Source organism: Cryphonectria parasitica (assembly GCF_011745365.1).
Source record: "Cryphonectria parasitica EP155 unplaced genomic scaffold M406scaffold_6, whole genome shotgun sequence".
Classification (NCBI taxonomy): domain Eukaryota; kingdom Fungi; phylum Ascomycota; class Sordariomycetes; order Diaporthales; family Cryphonectriaceae; genus Cryphonectria; species Cryphonectria parasitica.
This window is the reverse complement of record NW_024468914.1, coordinates 2,554,239-2,570,806: the sequence shown is the minus strand read 5'-3', so window position 1 is coordinate 2,570,806 and position 16,568 is coordinate 2,554,239. Positions and strand designations below refer to the sequence as shown.

General features: G+C 51.9%; 6 protein-coding genes across 6 annotated transcripts; 5 read left to right on the top strand and 1 right to left on the bottom strand.

Annotated features, from left to right (window-relative positions):
- Positions 1-897: 897 nt before the first annotated feature.
- On the top strand, positions 898-2,786 carry M406DRAFT_341138 (acyl-CoA dehydrogenase NM domain-like protein; the record flags this gene model as incomplete). Its single annotated transcript, XM_040921630.1, has 4 exons — positions 898-1,012; positions 1,117-1,403; positions 1,483-2,224; positions 2,290-2,786. 4 exons carry the CDS (start codon positions 898-900, stop codon positions 2,784-2,786), a joined length of 1,641 nt encoding a protein of 546 aa, XP_040774652.1.
- Positions 2,787-3,310: 524 nt separating this feature from the next.
- M406DRAFT_74265 (uncharacterized protein) lies at positions 3,311-5,080 on the top strand (the record flags this gene model as incomplete). The annotated part of the gene is made up of 2 exons (XM_040925726.1): positions 3,311-4,105; positions 4,208-5,080. The coding sequence occupies 2 exons, from the start codon at positions 3,311-3,313 to the stop codon at positions 5,078-5,080; spliced, it is 1,668 nt and encodes a 555-aa protein (XP_040774651.1).
- Positions 5,081-7,796: 2,716 nt separating this feature from the next.
- M406DRAFT_352436 (uncharacterized protein) lies at positions 7,797-8,883 on the top strand (the record flags this gene model as incomplete). The annotated part of the gene is made up of 3 exons (XM_040922691.1): positions 7,797-8,162; positions 8,227-8,603; positions 8,665-8,883. The coding sequence occupies exons 1-3, from the start codon at positions 8,048-8,050 to the stop codon at positions 8,881-8,883; spliced, it is 711 nt and encodes a 236-aa protein (XP_040774650.1). The 5' UTR covers positions 7,797-8,047.
- Positions 8,884-9,423: 540 nt separating this feature from the next.
- M406DRAFT_323257 (uncharacterized protein) lies at positions 9,424-10,533 on the top strand. Its single transcript, XM_040919753.1, has one exon. It carries the CDS (start codon positions 9,701-9,703, stop codon positions 9,989-9,991), a length of 291 nt encoding a protein of 96 aa, XP_040774649.1. The 5' UTR covers positions 9,424-9,700; the 3' UTR covers positions 9,992-10,533.
- Positions 10,534-11,614: 1,081 nt separating this feature from the next.
- M406DRAFT_49506 (uncharacterized protein) lies at positions 11,615-13,678 on the top strand (the record flags this gene model as incomplete). The annotated part of the gene is made up of 2 exons (XM_040924390.1): positions 11,615-11,941; positions 12,062-13,678. The coding sequence occupies 2 exons, from the start codon at positions 11,615-11,617 to the stop codon at positions 13,676-13,678; spliced, it is 1,944 nt and encodes a 647-aa protein (XP_040774648.1).
- Positions 13,679-13,867: 189 nt separating this feature from the next.
- Positions 13,868-15,548, bottom strand: M406DRAFT_352435 (uncharacterized protein; the record flags this gene model as incomplete). Its single annotated transcript, XM_040922690.1, has 5 exons — positions 13,868-14,673; positions 14,736-14,743; positions 14,993-15,000; positions 15,177-15,425; positions 15,477-15,548. The coding sequence occupies 5 exons, from the start codon at positions 15,546-15,548 to the stop codon at positions 13,868-13,870; spliced, it is 1,143 nt and encodes a 380-aa protein (XP_040774647.1).
- Between the last annotated feature and the right edge of the window lie 1,020 nt (positions 15,549-16,568).

Genomic DNA, 16,568 nt, shown 5'->3' with positions numbered 1-16,568 from the left:
GTCACATACGTCTCCTGAACAGCCGCCTGGTAACGCCACATCACGTTGGCGCCTCTGAGACAACGGCCCCGGTGAATAGCCTACTATGTATGGAGCACGTCTTCCAAGCGAGTATTCCACACCTGACAATTCTGGAAGCCAGGACCGTCTGAGTATGTACCCTGTGACAAAGAAACCGGCCGGTCGCCGAGCGCAGTCTCATTTCCCTCCAAATGGAAGAAAGAGCCTCGGCATCTGCCTCAAGCGGCCCCTGGCCTGGAGTCATCACAATGGTGATTGGTCAACGACCTCGATGACATCAGCTCATACAAGGGGGGCCGGGTCCACCGCTTCGGCGGTATCATCACATGCCAAAAACCTTATTGCCATTTTCATTTCTCCCAGTGTTTCCTCCCAGGAAGGCCACCACATGACCTCTTAGGATCCTACAAAGTTACCATCGTGCAAGGCTAAGACTTCGGTGTGCATTAGAAGACGCTAGAGCGGCTCCAGAAGGAGGAGGCTGTGGGTGGTGCTCTTGTTTCCCCACGAATCCCCAGATTATAGGTACTCGGTCCCGTACGGGGGTGGGTCGTTAGTGTTGAAGAAAAGTACCAGGAGGGATTATTTGTCCTCGTGTCCTCGTTTCTGACCGTCTCGTCTCCCAATAAGCATGTGATAGTCCGTTACCTTTCCAGCCGAGCTGTTATACCCTTCTCCTCTCTTCATAGACAAAATAAAACCTACTACCTTTTTTCGACCCGCCTTCCTTACTATTGTGAGGATAAGACACCCTTCTTACCATTTTACTTTCTCCCCCCTTCCCCTTTCTTACTTTCTGATCGCCTTGGAAAACGAGCGAGACTCTAGACATTTTATTTCAGCATTAAAGAGTAGATTATTGTATCGTTATCCACCATGTCTAAGACGTTTAGTGCAAGCGACGTCTCGTCGCATAACAAGCCTGATTCTCTCTGGATTATCGTCGATGAGGATGTCTACGACGTGACAAAGTTCCAGGATGACCACCCAGGCAAGATTTACCAGACCGCACCCACCACCCGTCCCATCCTAGACATGAGAGGGCATCTGGCTCTGCCGTGATCTGTCTCTAACCAACATCTTTTCCGGGAGCAGGTGGCAAGAAGATCCTGCAGAGGGTTGCCGGCAAAGACGCCTCGAAGCAGTTCTGGAAATACCACAACGAGGGCATTCTGAAGAAGTACAAGGGCCAACTGCAGATTGGCAGTCTCGACTCCAAGCCCAAGGCCGAGGCCAAGCCCGCCGCAGAGCCTGTGCCCGTTGCCGCGCCTAAGACGTCACCCGCAAAGACGCCCGTCACGCCCAAGGGCAACGAGGAGGCGGAGGCGCTGGAGCCGTTTGGAGACCAGATCCCCTTTTCCGACCCGAACTGGTATCAGGGTGTAGGTCCTTTTCTTCCTCTTTGGCATTCAAGGGAGAACCAGCGACAGATTGCTGACGATTGCCATTATCTATTTGTAGTTCCACTCGCCCTACTGGAACGAGTCCCACGCTGCACTCCGGGCCGAGGTCCGCGAATGGGTCGAGAACGAGATCGAGCCCAATGTCACCGAGTGGGACGAGAAGAAAGAGGTCCCGGCCTCTGTGTATAAGGAAATGGGACGACGGGGCTACCTCGCCGGCCTCTTGGGTACTGCATACCAGAAGGACTACGTCACTAACCCGATCAAGTCCGTCCCGGCCGAGCAATGGGACTTGTTCCACGAGCTGTTGATCACAGACGAGATCTCCCGTGTCGGCTCGGGCGGCTTCGTCTGGAACGTCATCGGAGGTTTCGGCATTGGCTGCCCGCCCCTGGTCAAGTTTGGCAAGAAGAGCTTGAAGGACAGGATCCTGCCTGGTATACTGAATGGTGACAAGAGGATCTGCCTGGCCATCACAGAGCCGGATGCTGGCTCCGACGTCGCCAACCTGACATGTGAGGCCAAGCTGAGCGAAGATGGGAAGCACTACATCGTCAACGGCGAGAAGAAGTGGATCACCAATGGCATCTGGGCCGACTACTTCACCACCGCGGTGCGTACTGGCGGCCCAGGCATGAATGGCGTGAGCTTGTTGCTCATCGAGAGGGAGCACGGTGGTGTCTCGACCAGGAGAATGGACTGCCAGGGTGTGTGGTCTAGTGGTACCACGTACATCACCTTCGAGGACGTGAAGGTGCCTGTCGAGAACCTGCTGGGCAAGGAGAACCAGGGTTTCAGAGGTAAAGTTTCGAACCGCCGCAACACAACTCGAGCATTTGAAATTCCCACTGACAGATATCGACAGTCATTATGACCAACTTCAACCACGAGCGTGTGGGTATCATCATCCAGTGCTTGCGCTTCTCCCGTGTCTGCTTCGAGGAGTCGGTCAAGTACGCCAACAAGCGCCGCACTTTCGGCAAGAAGCTCATCGAGCATCCTGTGATCCGCCTGAAGCTCGCCCACATGGCGCGGCAGATCGAAGCGTCCTACAACTGGCTTGAGAACGTTCTCTACCAGTGCGAGAAGATGGGCGAGACCGAGGCCATGCTGCGGCTGGGTGGTCCGATCGCAGGCCTCAAGGCGCAGTCCACAGTCACGTTCGAGTTCTGCGCGAGGGAGGCCAGCCAGATCTTTGGCGGTCTGAGCTACTCGAGGGGTGGGCAGGGCGGCAAGATCGAGAGGCTGTATCGAGACGTCAGGGCGTATGCCATTCCCGGTGGCAGTGAGGAGATCATGCTGGATCTGAGTATGAGGCAGAGCATGAGGGTTGCGAAAATGCTAGGTGGGATGAAGTTGTAGTAACTGTATCGGGTATTGTTCGATAGTATCTCTGGATTGTACTTCTACTATTTGCCACATATTAAACGGCGGCAAGTGGGCTGCATACAACTGGTTCACTTTTACGTACTTTGAGTAGCCATCGAGGTTTCTTCCAATTTGGGAAAGAACAAGTCGCTGTCTCCAGTGTGATTTAAACCTCCTGGCAGAGGCGGCTTAGAACATTGAAGCACCGAGGTCTAATGGCTAAGTACTTGCTTGAGTATGTGAATTGTTCGCAATGCATACGTTCTTCTTGTTTACTTACACCCATCCTTCGCCAACCCTCTTCTGCACCTGGTTTGGTTCTTAATGCTCTCTTTGCTCCATATACGGTGGTATTTCTATGGCAGCAGACCTACCCAGGAAACCATATTCCTTCTAGGAATTTTATTATCTGATATAATTGCGTCTCTCCCGTAACGAATTCGGTCGAACCTCTGAGGCCGTAATTACGACTTTCTGGCTTCCAGTCCTGCCTGAGGATCAATCATACATCATTCAAGATGATACCCTTTACGCTGCGAAGTGATCACCAACAATACAGTCGGCACGTACATCTACCGTTGCAGATATCTGACGGCTTTACCCACAGGACTTCTGTATTCTGCGACGGTCCCCTACATATTGCTCGTCGCACAAAGTCGGAGTCCCACTCACCCCATAAAGACACTTGTGATGGCGCTCAGATGCGCAGCATTGAAGCCATACACTTACTGAGAGGCTGTGTCGGCGTCCCTTTGAAGCACACACTGTCAAAAAGCCACCATTCAGTTGATCTCTACCATCAAGAAACATACGGCCCGCCGGGCCTCACGCTGTACGTGGCCTCGACTTCAAGTGCGACCATACATCGAGAGGGATCTTCAACGGACTACTTCCCCGGATACTTCTCATCTTCGCATGAGTCTCGGACACCTTTGAAGGGGTACACCAACGGTTACACAACCTGCGTATCTAATGCGATGCTCGAAAAGTCTTGCTCTGGACCGATCAATCTATCGTCGTCTCGTGAACATCGCGAGTCGGGGGAGTTAGACCGAAGGCTCAGGTCGATCGACGAAGCCCTGCGTCTGGGCAAGTCACGCGGTGGAAGACGTGGCCGGCGCTTGTACAACTCAGAAGTCTCATTTCTGGTAGACTCAAAGGCCAAAGTTGTGATGACCGAAACTGTGCCGGCTCTCGGGACGTTGGATTCCAGGAAAGATTCTGAGCACACACATCTCTCTCGAACCTCGAGTGTGGTGTGCTATCCTGTCAAGTCAGGTGAATTGTCCTCACGCGCCAGAGCGCGATATGAAGTACGTTTATTACAACTAACAGATATCACTTGAACCCTCAACCCCATGTGTTCTCGTCAAACATTATACCAGCACGAAAAATGTGGCTAACATGTCATGTAGATCCAGTGCCTCTGTGGGAGATCCAAAGTCGAAGACCGTTCTGGCCGTCACCTTGAAAGCTGTCCCTCACAATGCGGTACATCATACAATACGCCAAGTTCGCGAGAAGGACGCCAGAATGCTCGTTCTTCGTCTGTTTCTAGGTTTTCTGCTGAATCAAACACCCTTTCCAACATGCCTTTCTTGTGTGAGGAAGAGAATTCTTCTCGCCCCGGGCAAGCCCATACGAGCCAGAGTGCTGTCAATCCCTTGGCTATGTCCGATCTCAGAACTATCATGTCTGACCTTGAAGCAGTAGTGATACGGATTGAAGCAGCATCCAAGATGAAAACAACACCTTGCTCGACAATAGATACATCCATAGGTAGGAAATTGTTGGACTTGACTTTGTCGAGCGTATCGCGGAAACAGAGCCTGCTGTCCAGCGAAGACACCATTGGGATACCCAAATCAAGCTTGAAGATAGCAAGGGAGATGCCCACGAGTCTTCAAGGCACCTTTGGGTACCCGTCGAGCTCTTTTGTTCCTGCGGTGGATATTCCTCCTGGCAATATCACTGGTGCACTCCACGCCCTCAGAAAATATCGCCGGAGAAAGACGAGCAGCCGCCTATCAGAGATTTACACACCTGCAAGGAGACCAGAGGTGTCTGGCGAGGCTGATTCTCCGTACGGCCTCAAGTCTGGATGTACAGCTACAGACCTTGCGCTGGTATCTGAGTATGGTGGGGTACCAGCGCTGTCAGCTAGCCTTGCCAACAAAGGTGCCGCATTTGCCCAAGAAACCGAAGATGCTGTGTCACGAATCCTCGTCGAACTGGTGCCCCGAACTTCAGAGCAAGCTCACTTTGCACAAGTCCACGAGCCAGCCTGATAATGCAAGAGCAACACTGGAACTTGGCGTCTTGGATGCCCGCGCGTCGATCCTGCGACTTCGCCGAGCATGCGCTGTTGACCCGAGATTCCCAATATTTCTGGAAAGCCGAGGCCAGTGTTTGCCTTTCAGTCGCGCTTGAAGGCTTCCTCAAGCGATCTAGGTCTATGTGGAAGCCCTCAGCACGCCTCGGATACTTAGTCTGGACGACGCAAACATACCAAGTGACGAATCCACTAATCAGTGCCCGCTAGGTACAGATCTTGGAGAAATAACAGGCTAGAAGATCCGACACAGCAAAGCAAGGCACCTGCCAGACATGCAAGAGGGCCTTCAGAGCTTATTAGTTGGCATCTTACTTTTGAAATAGTGGGTGAATGAATGGTGTTGGCTCGGTGCTGTGCTCGTTGGATGACTAGGCGGAAGCAACAAGCGAAGTCGAAATCTGAGGGAACGCGGTTTGGCGAAGTAGTTGGATGGGTTAACGGTCAAAGGCTTCTGAATTGTGATTTCGGATCGGGAAGAAAGCAGTCGCAGAACGAATACCTGACTTTATGCCATTGACACCGCTCATCGTTTCCTACCCTAGATTTGGAATAGAGCCACAATGGGACAGTGATACTTCTTCGGAATAGTGTTGAGGACGTTAAAAAGCTTGAATCTCTTGATTTACTGGTGAATTTGGGAAGAAAAGAGAGTTGGATTGATCTTTTCGAAATAAATAAAGCGCATGTATACACAGCTTTGATGGACATTCCCCCAAAGAATGATCATATGAGAATCACTGCAAGGTACTCAGACCAGTCACCTAGACTGTGGAGCAACGCAAGGTGAATTTTGTTGATTACGCTTTGATAATAAATTCACCCAGTTCTTTATCAAACGAAGTAACTTGGTACATTGCTTTGGCGAATTCGCACAAAAAGCTTTGCTAGAGAAGTGCTCCGCCTCCCGGGAGGAAGGAAAATGGGTCATGGTTGGCAACAGCAGCCTGACCGGAGCGATCTACGATCCTCCGCTTGATTCCATCCGAGCAACGTTTCATAGCAATCAGCCAGCCAACTTATTTCGCATTCATTGAGGGGGCTCAGTCGGGCCCAACTTGACCCAATTGCGGCGGTGCAGACTCCTTCACCCGAAGAGGGAAATCCAACACTCTCCAGCCGCGCGCCCCATGTCCTGGCGGGGTGGGTTTTGTCAAACAGACAGAAGAAACAGAGGATTCGATAGCGATGAGGGCCGGCCGATGGTTAGTTCTCGTAAAGATTACTTATTGTTCAAGTCTCCTGAAAATGTATGCGGATTTGACGGATCAAGTACAAGGTCTAAACGACTGAAATCATTGCTCTTTGATACTGGCGAATCGACAATTTCCAACGTCATAAATACTTTCCAAGCAGTCGATTCAAAACAACTCCCGCAGCTCAACATTATATTTTTTCTTATAAGACGAGCCATAGCGCGATGTGTATACAATATCTTGGACTCGGCAGCGGAGGCCCGACTAGCCCAGACCCCACAAAATCAATCGACATCCAACCCAGCGCATCACCCGTGATGGAATACCCATTAGACTCGCCGAAGGCACTCGACTACTCGGCCGGGATAGGCGGAGGTATCGACACGGCTTGGTGCGGTCCGGACTGCGACCTCACGTGCTGTACTGGGTGCGATCAGTGCGATTGCGGTGGCTGCTGCGTCTTCTGTGACGGCTGCGCGTGTGATAGTTGTGACTGCGATTTCAACTGTTGAATGAATCTATACGAAAGAAACAAATTCCAGCATGGTGTTCAAGTATCTTTTTCGATCACTGGATTGTTTGATATAGCGCCCCCAAGGCAAGGCTTGGACTGGTTGGTAAATGTATATTCCGTGAGTTGGATGAAGGCTTGAAGAAGATCTACTTCTACCATGATGAGAGTTGGTTATCAATATATTGGAAAGTCTCAAGATCACAAGCGCAGGTGCAAAAATACCGATTCTAGCAGTTGAAGTATTCTTGACAAGCTGGAGAGACTATGGGATCGGTTGTTGAGCCATGCCGCCTAGGCACTCGCTAATCAAATTTAACAATAATTCAGACCTCTTGGACAAATCTCATCTGGTCGTTATATTGTATCTATAAGAGTTGCTGGGTCCAAGTGTCCTTCTCCTCCGTCGTGTATGAACGGCTTATGCATCGCCAGACTGGTCAGCGGTGACTACTCGAGCGGGACGTCTCGAAGCCTGGCAGAGGAACTAGATTTACTGTCTTGTCTAAGGAAATTTAGTTTCTTTGTGTGGTGCTGGGGAGAACAAGGTTGGATGTATAGAGGAATTTATTATATTCAAGGAAGAAAAAAAAGATGTGTATTTTTAAATTGGCGAATGATTTCATATTCTTGGTGAGTGAGCTTGACGTGAGGGGGCATTCTCGACTGCAGTGGTCTGGGCGCTGAGCCAAATGTATCATGCTAGTATATAAATACAATCATGCCCCCTGTAAGGCACCATCGTGGCTGGTGGTTGCCGTAGCCGACCCCCCCGACATGGATCGAGCAGCGGCCCCTCGTCTCACTATAGCTCCTGTTTGCAACCACTGTATCTGCCTGGCAAGACCCTGGTCTCTCTCATTCTGCCTTACCAGTAGTTCGATCACTATTCAGGAAATTCCCATACCCACAGAGGATCGAGTCTGCTGGATCATGGCATGGGGACCAAGCCCAGCGAAGCGGCCGCGGATCGACGCTGGACCCTCCTCGTCTCGTCAACATCCACATGCGACAGACGCGACTCGCTCACGTCCTCATACCCCTTCACGACTGCGGCTTCAACAGCAGAGTCTACAGGAGCATGTTCACTTTGAATACCACCAGCAGTAGCAGCAGCAGCAACAACAACAAACATGATGATGCGCCACAGGCACCACCATCACCACCGCCGCCACTACCACGGCCTCGGGTGTCTTCATCTCCAGGTTGAGGTCCTATGGCCCACCCCGAGAACATGACCATACTTCTACACAAAGCTCTCGAGATCCTCAACCCGAAGGGCCAAGCATCTCACGACCCCTACTCTACCCTAGTCTCGGCCGCCCACGCAGGTAACGGGTAGATGCTCGATAGCTCTGCACGGTAAGAGCTTGAGCTTATGAAATCCTCCTTCAGGTCGCCCGCGAGGATGTCAACGCGGCATCCACGATGAGCGGGTGCGTGGGAGGAAGCCAAACCCTGTGCCTGATGCGGTCGTGCCGGAACCGGACAAGGATTTTACATACCTCGTTCGTAGGGAGGAGGCGGAAGTGAGTTGGAAGGGCAAGTATGATCCGCTCAAGGAATGGGACGGCGTGCCCAACTACTCTCGCGCCGCTCTGCGGAAGGAGGCATCCTTTTGGTACAAGAAGGTGGTGGACGTGCGGGATAAGCTGAAGTGGATGCAGAAGCATCTTCTCGAGGAGATGGAGGGACCCCGCGTCTCGTTCGGCACACGGAGGAACGCCCTTGTCGCCATGAGCCAGATCCGAGCGATGTCGTTAGGGATAGGAGTAAGCTCGGCAGGAACATAGAGAGCACTGGTCAGAGGCACTATTGAAGACTTTGTAAAAGGCTACTCTGATGCTCATCGCGCACGGTGAGCTAGACAAAAATCGTAAGGACCAAAATGGCACGTGGGCCAAGGGCATGAAGCGACTCATCTGGGAGGCTCAACAGCATGATCTCAACACAGCAACGCTGATGGATATCCTCCTGGCCGTTGGACCAGGTGCCGCTCGTAGCTTGGAGGCTGGTGATGACGAGTCGGAAGACGACGACGTATTAGCCTAGACAGAGCTTGGAGAACAAGAGCCAGAAGAAAAAGAGGAGGAGAAGGACGAGGAGAGGGAGGAGGAGGAGGTAACAGACGAAAGTGAAGACGAGCCACCAGAGGAAGAAGATGAGGATGCTTGATACGTTTCAATATCCACAACCTTCTCACTCTAGCTAAAAGGCTTTCGCTACTTGGGTTGGGCTTCAGATTATCCTTTCCTCTCCTTGTTTCTTCTTCCTTCTTCCTTTCCTTTTTTGTCTTCTTTTTCTTCTCTTCTTCGACCTAAAAACCTCATCAGAGGAGCTCAATTCGGCCGTGCTCATGCAAGGTTGGACGAGGGACCCCACGGTGAGATTCTTACTTGATACGCTGATGCGAAGGATCCCACGTACCGGCTCGCCCGAGTTTCCCGAGAGTGTGACCTCAGCATAGGGTTCCACGACATTGGGCTGTGAGACTTTGGCTGCTCTCCTCCAATTCCTCCCGTTCTCTTGGTTCTAAATCGGGGATTTTTTTTCTGGAGGAGGGAAGGAGTTTGCTGCTTATGCAAACACAATGCAAGTATGACGGACATTCCGCCCACCAACCTCTGCGATCACTTGATCCTGTTCTTGAGAGCCGCAAGTTGTCTCCACATCGTGCTCTTTCCGTCTCTTTTTCTTTCTTTCTCTCTCTTTTCATTTCATATCGATCCCTCAAGCCTACGTCTTCAGATCATTGCTCACGCAGCATCCATTTCCCGTTTGTGCTTGAAGTCCTCTCCTCAACGACCTGACGAGCCCGTTACATACAGACGCGCACAAACACAAACACACCAAAGCACACATACACAGAATGGACAAGTTGACAACGCTCACCCCACCCGCGCCGGGTTACATTCCCCAACGCCCGCTATCCGTCACACCCGAAGACGAGGCGCCGCAACCACACGACCCGTCCAGCGATCATACCAAGGCGGCAGCAGTTTCTTATCGCCCACAAGAGCCAATACGCATGCACCAGCCGTCCGGCGATGGGTCTCCCGACCTCAGAGGTGGGCGTAGGGACCACGGGTGCTGTGAATGCTGTCTTTACTGCTGCGGCATTGTGGTGTTGATAAAATGCCTTGACAGCTTCTGCGGCTGATGCGGTGCGACTTTTGGATGGAGGGGTTGGAAGACCAAAGAAGAGAGGAAAAAAAAGGGCAGTCATCATAGAAAAGCAATGGACAGAACAGAAAGACAAAAGCAGGGCAAGTTAGCAAAGCGGGACACATACCTGGCGCCATAGGGGGGATATCTGGAGATTCATCGGCTGCAGGCATGATTGGTTTCATCCAAAGGAAACCTTTTCGTGAACAACCTATTTCATGTACATTTTGCGGCGGATCGGGATTCGATTGATAGGCCATGGCCGGCGACGTGCATGCTAATGATGCCATGTGCCACCTCCCCTCTTTTCTTTCTCTTTCTCTCTGAAGATCAGTCTATCTTGTGACGAGATGGAACGGCAAATTGAGGCTTCGGAGCGTCACTGCGTCGGACGAAACTGGGTGTATTCCCGAATAGTTGGAGGAATTATCATAGCGATGCAAGGCAGAAGCTACAAGGACGTCAAGGAGATGAGTGGCTTCTGAGGATTTGTGAAGCTCGTATGATTGAACGAAGGCACACACTAGATTGCACATGATGTTTACTTTCATGAAAGCGTAGACTGTTATTGAGATGCTGGGTAGTTGTCCAGGCAAAGTACTTAATTAATATCACCCTTTCAGGTACCACTGGGACAGATATCATTAAATGCTATATGTCTTGTGGGACTACTTGAAGCATACGACTTCTGTTTGGACGTGTATAAATTTGGACATCTCGTTTTCCCCATCAAGAGTCCCTCAACGAGTTGAGGGAATTCCCATAGCCATATCTTCAGCCGAGTGGGCATCATTCGAAAAGAACTACTAAGATACTACAACCCCTCACTGAGGCGCCGAGCTGCATAATAATGGAGTCAACAAACGTACAGGGCGCTGTAAATTCTGGCGCGGCCAGGATCCAGATAGTAGGGGCGATGTTTGACCCGGATATCGTCTGTGTCTCTGTTTTGTTGTAGATAGCACTACTACTAGGGGACCGCCAGCAAGATTCCACACCAGCGAATCTTTGGTGCACAGATACTGTACCTGCATGATTTCGACCCACTAATGACACCTCAGTCACTGTAATGTGAGGGTCCTAGACGCCCGCGACCGGAGATATGGCTTGGCAGACTAAGGTGAAAGGTTTCTCCTTTTTCGAGAGGTCTATACGTACTGTCCTTGGGGACATATACGTAGTGGGTGGCTGAAATGTTGAGCCTCCAAAATATTTTTAAAAAAAAACTTGTTATCATGTCCTGGGTGTTTTGCCCTCCTGACATATATATACCGGCCCAAGGCGGCCCACTACCAGCACCTAAACTCGATAATCATGCTTGAACACGTTCTTAGTACTCGATTTAATTATGGGCCCAAAAATTGCCCTTATGACGAACAAATTATGGGCCGTGTCCTGTGACTGAATAAAGTCTTTTACAGTTGCGGAACGGGTATGAGCGTCACGCTTGGGAGGTTATTCATGCCAGTTGTGGTAAAATAATAACTCGCATTCCAGCAGCAGCAACAGAGGTTGGAGAAAGACCAGGGAAAGAGGGAGAGAGGAAAGAGAAAAAAGGACGCCGACAGTACCGACTCGAAACGACTAGTCAAACCGCCCCGTGCCGCGAGCAACAAACATGAGCTGCGAGTCAGCCTGCGGAGACTGTACTGATGACTGCAGTGACCGACCTCTTGTCGACATCGAGGACTACGAAGCGGAACTGGCCAAGGTTCGGGCCAGGGCGAGACAGCTGGAGGAGACCATGGCCAGGATTCGCAGCGAGCTCGCGCCGCCCAAGCCGAAGCGCAAGCTGCGCTCCTCGGACTGGTTCAATAGGAAGGATGACCTGGCCATGACAGCTCTCTATGTCGAGAGGTATCTCAATTCTGGGCTCACCCGAGAGGAACTCATGTCAGACAAGCCCATTATCGGGATCGCACAGTCTGGGTCTGACATTGCTCCTGTGAGAGGAATAATCTTTCTTTTAAAACTCCATAAATAGCATCTTTTTCTCTGTCTCCCACCTGCCTGTGATCAAGAAGAGAGAGACAGTTCTCTAACATACACTGTGCATTTCTCGTAGTGCAATCGACACCACATTGAGCTGGCGAAGCGAGTCCGTGAAGGCATCCGCTCAGCTGGTGGTATTGCTTTCGAGTTCCCTATGCACCCTATCCAGGAGAGCACGAGACGGCCGACGGCGACTCTGGACAGAAACCTGGCCTATCTCGGACTGGTCGAGCTCATGCACGCCTACCCCTTTGATGGCGTCGTGCTCCTCACTGGTTGTGACAAGACAACGCCAGCATGCCTAATGGCTGCCGCCACTGTCAACATCCCAGCCATCTGCCTCAATGTCGGACCTATGCTGAATGGCTGGGCTAACGGGCAGAGGGTTGGGTCTGGCACGGTGGTCTGGCACGCTCGAGAGGAACACGCCGCGGGCCGCATCAGCGACGATGAGGTCCTCGACATGGTTGCTAGGGGTACGCCTAGCCCTGGCCACTGCAACACCATGGGTACTGCGTCAACGATGAACGCTCTGGCCGAGGCCCTGGGGATGGCACTGCCTGGGTCCGCAGCAATACCCGCCCCGTATAGGGAAAGGTCGCAGGTTGCGTATCAGACCGGCGAGCGCATCGTGGGCATGGTGCACGAGGATCTGAGGCCCTGCGACATCATGACTCGCAGTGCCTTCGAGAACGCCATCGTGGCCAACACTGCGATCGGAGGTAGCACGAACGCACCGATTCATCTCTGTGCCATAGCAAGACACGCCGGTGTGCCGCTGGATCTGGACGACTGGGACCAGATCGGGTTCTCGATCCCTCTTCTGCTGAATATGCAGCCTGCTGGTGAGATGCTTAGCGAAGATTACTATCATGCTGGAGGCCTGCCTGCGATCATGGCAGAGCTGCTCGCGGCAGACAGGCTGCCGCATCCTGACGCCATCGCCTGCAACGGCATGACGGTGGCCGACAATGTGCGAGGGCGATTTACCTGGGACCGGCAGACTATCAGTTCGTTCAGCCACCCCATCAAAGAAAACGCAGGTTTTCTCCACCTGACGGGCACGCTCTTCGACTCGGCCATCATGAAGACGTCGGTCATCTCGCCTGTATTTCGTGAGAAGTTCTTGTCGAACCCTGACGACCCAAACGCTTTCGAGTGCAGGGTCGTAGTGTTTGATGGGCCCGAGGACTACAACGAACGTCTCGAGGACGCCGAGATTGATTGTAGGACGATCCTGGTGATGCGGGGCGTCGGGCCTTTGGGCTACCCAGGCGCGGCGGAGGTCGTCAACCGGCACGCGCCTGCAAGGCTGCTGAGAAAGGGGGTGCGGGATTTGCCGTGTATCGGAGACGGTCGACAATCTGGGACGTCTGGATCGCCGAGCATCCTCAACGCGACGCCCGAAGCCGCAGACGGAGGCAACATGGCGCTGCTGAGGGACGGAGATGTGGTTCGGGTAGATCTGAACAAGAGGCGTGTTGATATCATGTTGTCAGAGGAGGAGCTCAGGACGAGGCGCGAGGAGCTTGAGACCAAGGGCGGGTACCAGGTACCCCCGAGCCAGACGCCGTGGCAGGACATTTTCCGTCGCGAGGTTGGTGGGCTGAGCGAGGGCATGGTCTTCAAGAGGGCTGTACGTTTTCAGCGGATCGCACAGAGACAACCGGTTCCGAGGGACAATCATTGATGATCTGTGTGCTGATAATAAAAAAATAACAATAACAGCCGGCAGGAAAGACGAAGAGAATGCTGTGACTGTACTGTGTGAATGTGCAATGCTGAAAGGTAATATTCGTCGTGACGCCCCTGTTGCATGCTGAAGATGATCAATCGATTAATCCTGTATGATGAAGACCCCTTTCTTTACCTAGTCCAATCATCGAAACCTCGACGGGAGTCGCCTGCCCCGCCGTATGGCCAGCAAATAGAAAACCGCCCCAAACGCCCCGCCGCCCAGGTGCGCCGCATATCCAATATACGAGCCCGAGCCCGTCCAGCTCTCCTTCCTCTGACCCGCCGCTCTCTCCTGGTACAGGTTGTACAAATCCCATGCGATGAAGCCACCCACTACGTTCCGGTATGAGATTTCGATGGGAATGAACATAACCTGCATGGGCAGGCGCGGCGCGGCCAGCATGGTCGCCACCAGCATGCCCTGAACCATGCCTGAGGCGCCCAGCCCGGGGACATCGGGCTCACCGTTCTGCACACGCCTGGTACTGTCGTACAGCGACCCCGCTGACCCGCCCAGCGCAGACCCCAGGGCGAGAGCTGCCAGGCGTCCTGGGCCGACACCGACGTGGCTCGCGATCATGCTGGCCTCGCGCAGCATGAACATGTTGATGGCCAGGTGGGGGAGGTTCTGATGGCTGAAGGCGGAGGTGAGGACGGTGTACCAGCGGCCCTCATCGATGTTGCGCTTGCTCAGGGTGTAGTTGTCACGCATGTAGCGCTCTGTTCGTGCTTGGACCTCGCGGTAGGCTGGCGACGAGGATGACGTGGGCTCCTGCTGGTGCTGCTTGTTGTTGGCGGAGGCTGTCTCTTTTGGGTCTTGCTTGTACGGCACGATATGCCATCTGCCAAAGACGTAGAGATTGGCACCGATGGCGCCCCAGGTGAGAGCCTTGACGGCACTGGCTGAGGTTGCCATGGATGTGAGGAGGAGGAAGATTCCCAAGGTGTCTGAATTGTGAGTGAGTACGTGTTTGGTGGAAATTGTGGTGAGGCGTGAGATTAGTACGAACCTGTCTGTCTGCCGCAACAATTTGAGAGTGTAGGAATCAAAATTTGGGGTTCTTTATCTCTCTCAAACGTGAAAATTGAATCCGATCACTGCTGACCTCGCAAGAGTAAAGGGTAAACTGAGCACCTCATGCGAGGCCGATCTTTAGCTTCAAGATGTTCTTGCCCTGCAAGACGGTGTGTTCAGCTACCAAGCGGGTTAGGGGACTATAGTTCTAGGGTTATGGCTATAGGCCCTGGCCTGGCCCCCCTCCCTTACTGTAAGCACTTAACATATGTAGAGTCAAGACATTTCCCAATTACTTATACTTCAATCATATAGCCAATTTTCTCGTCTCATTAATTGATTTCTTTTTATTCTTATTCTTGTTTCGTTATAATGCTTTCCCTCTAATTATTTCTCGGTTTTGCACGATTAAATCATCCCATTCAACATCATTTACCTGTCCTATGTTGGCGGCGTCGGCACAGACATTGTGCTGGACATCACAGGTTCTGCTGAGTGCAGTGTCGACGTCGACAAAGATGTCTCCTCCACCCGCCACGGAGAAGGGCCTGCTGTTGGTAGTGGTGTTCTGGGCGACGGTTATGGGAGCACCGCAGAGGATCTTGGTGAATCTTTGGAGGTTTTTGTCGTTCCTTATGGCGGCTGTGCTGTTACCATTGCTGCCTAGGTGGAGGTTCATGTCAGCCTCGTGTCGTCGTCATTAATGACTTGAGTATGGGTAGGAGGAGGAACATACTGTATACCCTGTGGCTGCGCCAGTCGGAGCAGGTAAAGTGGCTGAGGTTGCTTGGGCGCTGGCTGCGGGCATGGCTGAAGCAGACACCAAACAGGAAATTATGACAATGCCGGCTGTGAAGCCCTGCATCTTGAAGATCAATGATCTTGTGTGTTGTAAATAATCACGGCAGCAATCCTACATATGGTGGATCTTGGTAACCTAGACACTGTGGATAATATTACAAGACAATTTAGGAAATGAAATTGTGTGAGATCTCACAGATTTTGTATGAAAGGAGGGACTAGCTGAGTGCTTAAGATTAAAGACGAATGTAAGAATGGTTGAAGGAATGACCATGGTAAATGTGAAGGAGAGGAAGCGGGCTGATCGGGATCAGTGCAGGGGAAGTATAAGTACAAGGAACCAGATACTTGGCCAGATGTTGAAAGGTAGAAAAATGCTGAGTTATCATGACGGCCATATCTTGGTTGGCTTCGGGGATTTATTTGATATATTGCAGATCATGAGTCTTGGCTCTTCTCTTACACGCCAACAATTCCTACTTGTGTGCTTGGCAACGAATAGCGAGGTCGACAAGGTGAGCAAGGACTCAAGGAGAATGCCTAGGAATGGCTCAACAGCTGAAACCCTACTTGAATTTGTGACCGAAAAACGGCATATCAAGCTGTAGCCTGTAGAGAGACACGACTGGTGGTATAGACCGGAGCAATCCGAAGCAGAATCTGGAGATGTTTCGCCTGAGAATATGATGGTGATGATGGTTAGGCGGAGAAAAGGTACTTAGTTAGGCCTCATGATAACCTCGAGAAATGCATCCGCCAAAATTGGGAGGATTTACGCGGTGGAAGTCTCAACTAGGAATAAGTTCTGCAATGACATAAGACCTTGTGATAAAGAAAAAGAGTTTCAACATTTGGCGAGGCAAAATGAGCTCTGCTGGAGGTGAGACGGGGTGAGCCTCACATCCTGGGTTTCAGCCTCATAGGCGCCCGTGGGAAGGGATCTGCAACGGCCACCAAAGTCAGCACCCGTAGACGCTAGCAGGGCTTTCTCACTGCACTGGAGAACCTATACTCAGATCAAGACCTT

Bases quoted from the DNA above. Each gene is read 5' to 3' on its own strand.
- M406DRAFT_323257 (XM_040919753.1), top strand. From the start codon at position 9,701: ATGGACAAGTTGACAACGCTCACCCCACCCGCGCCGGGTTACATTCCC.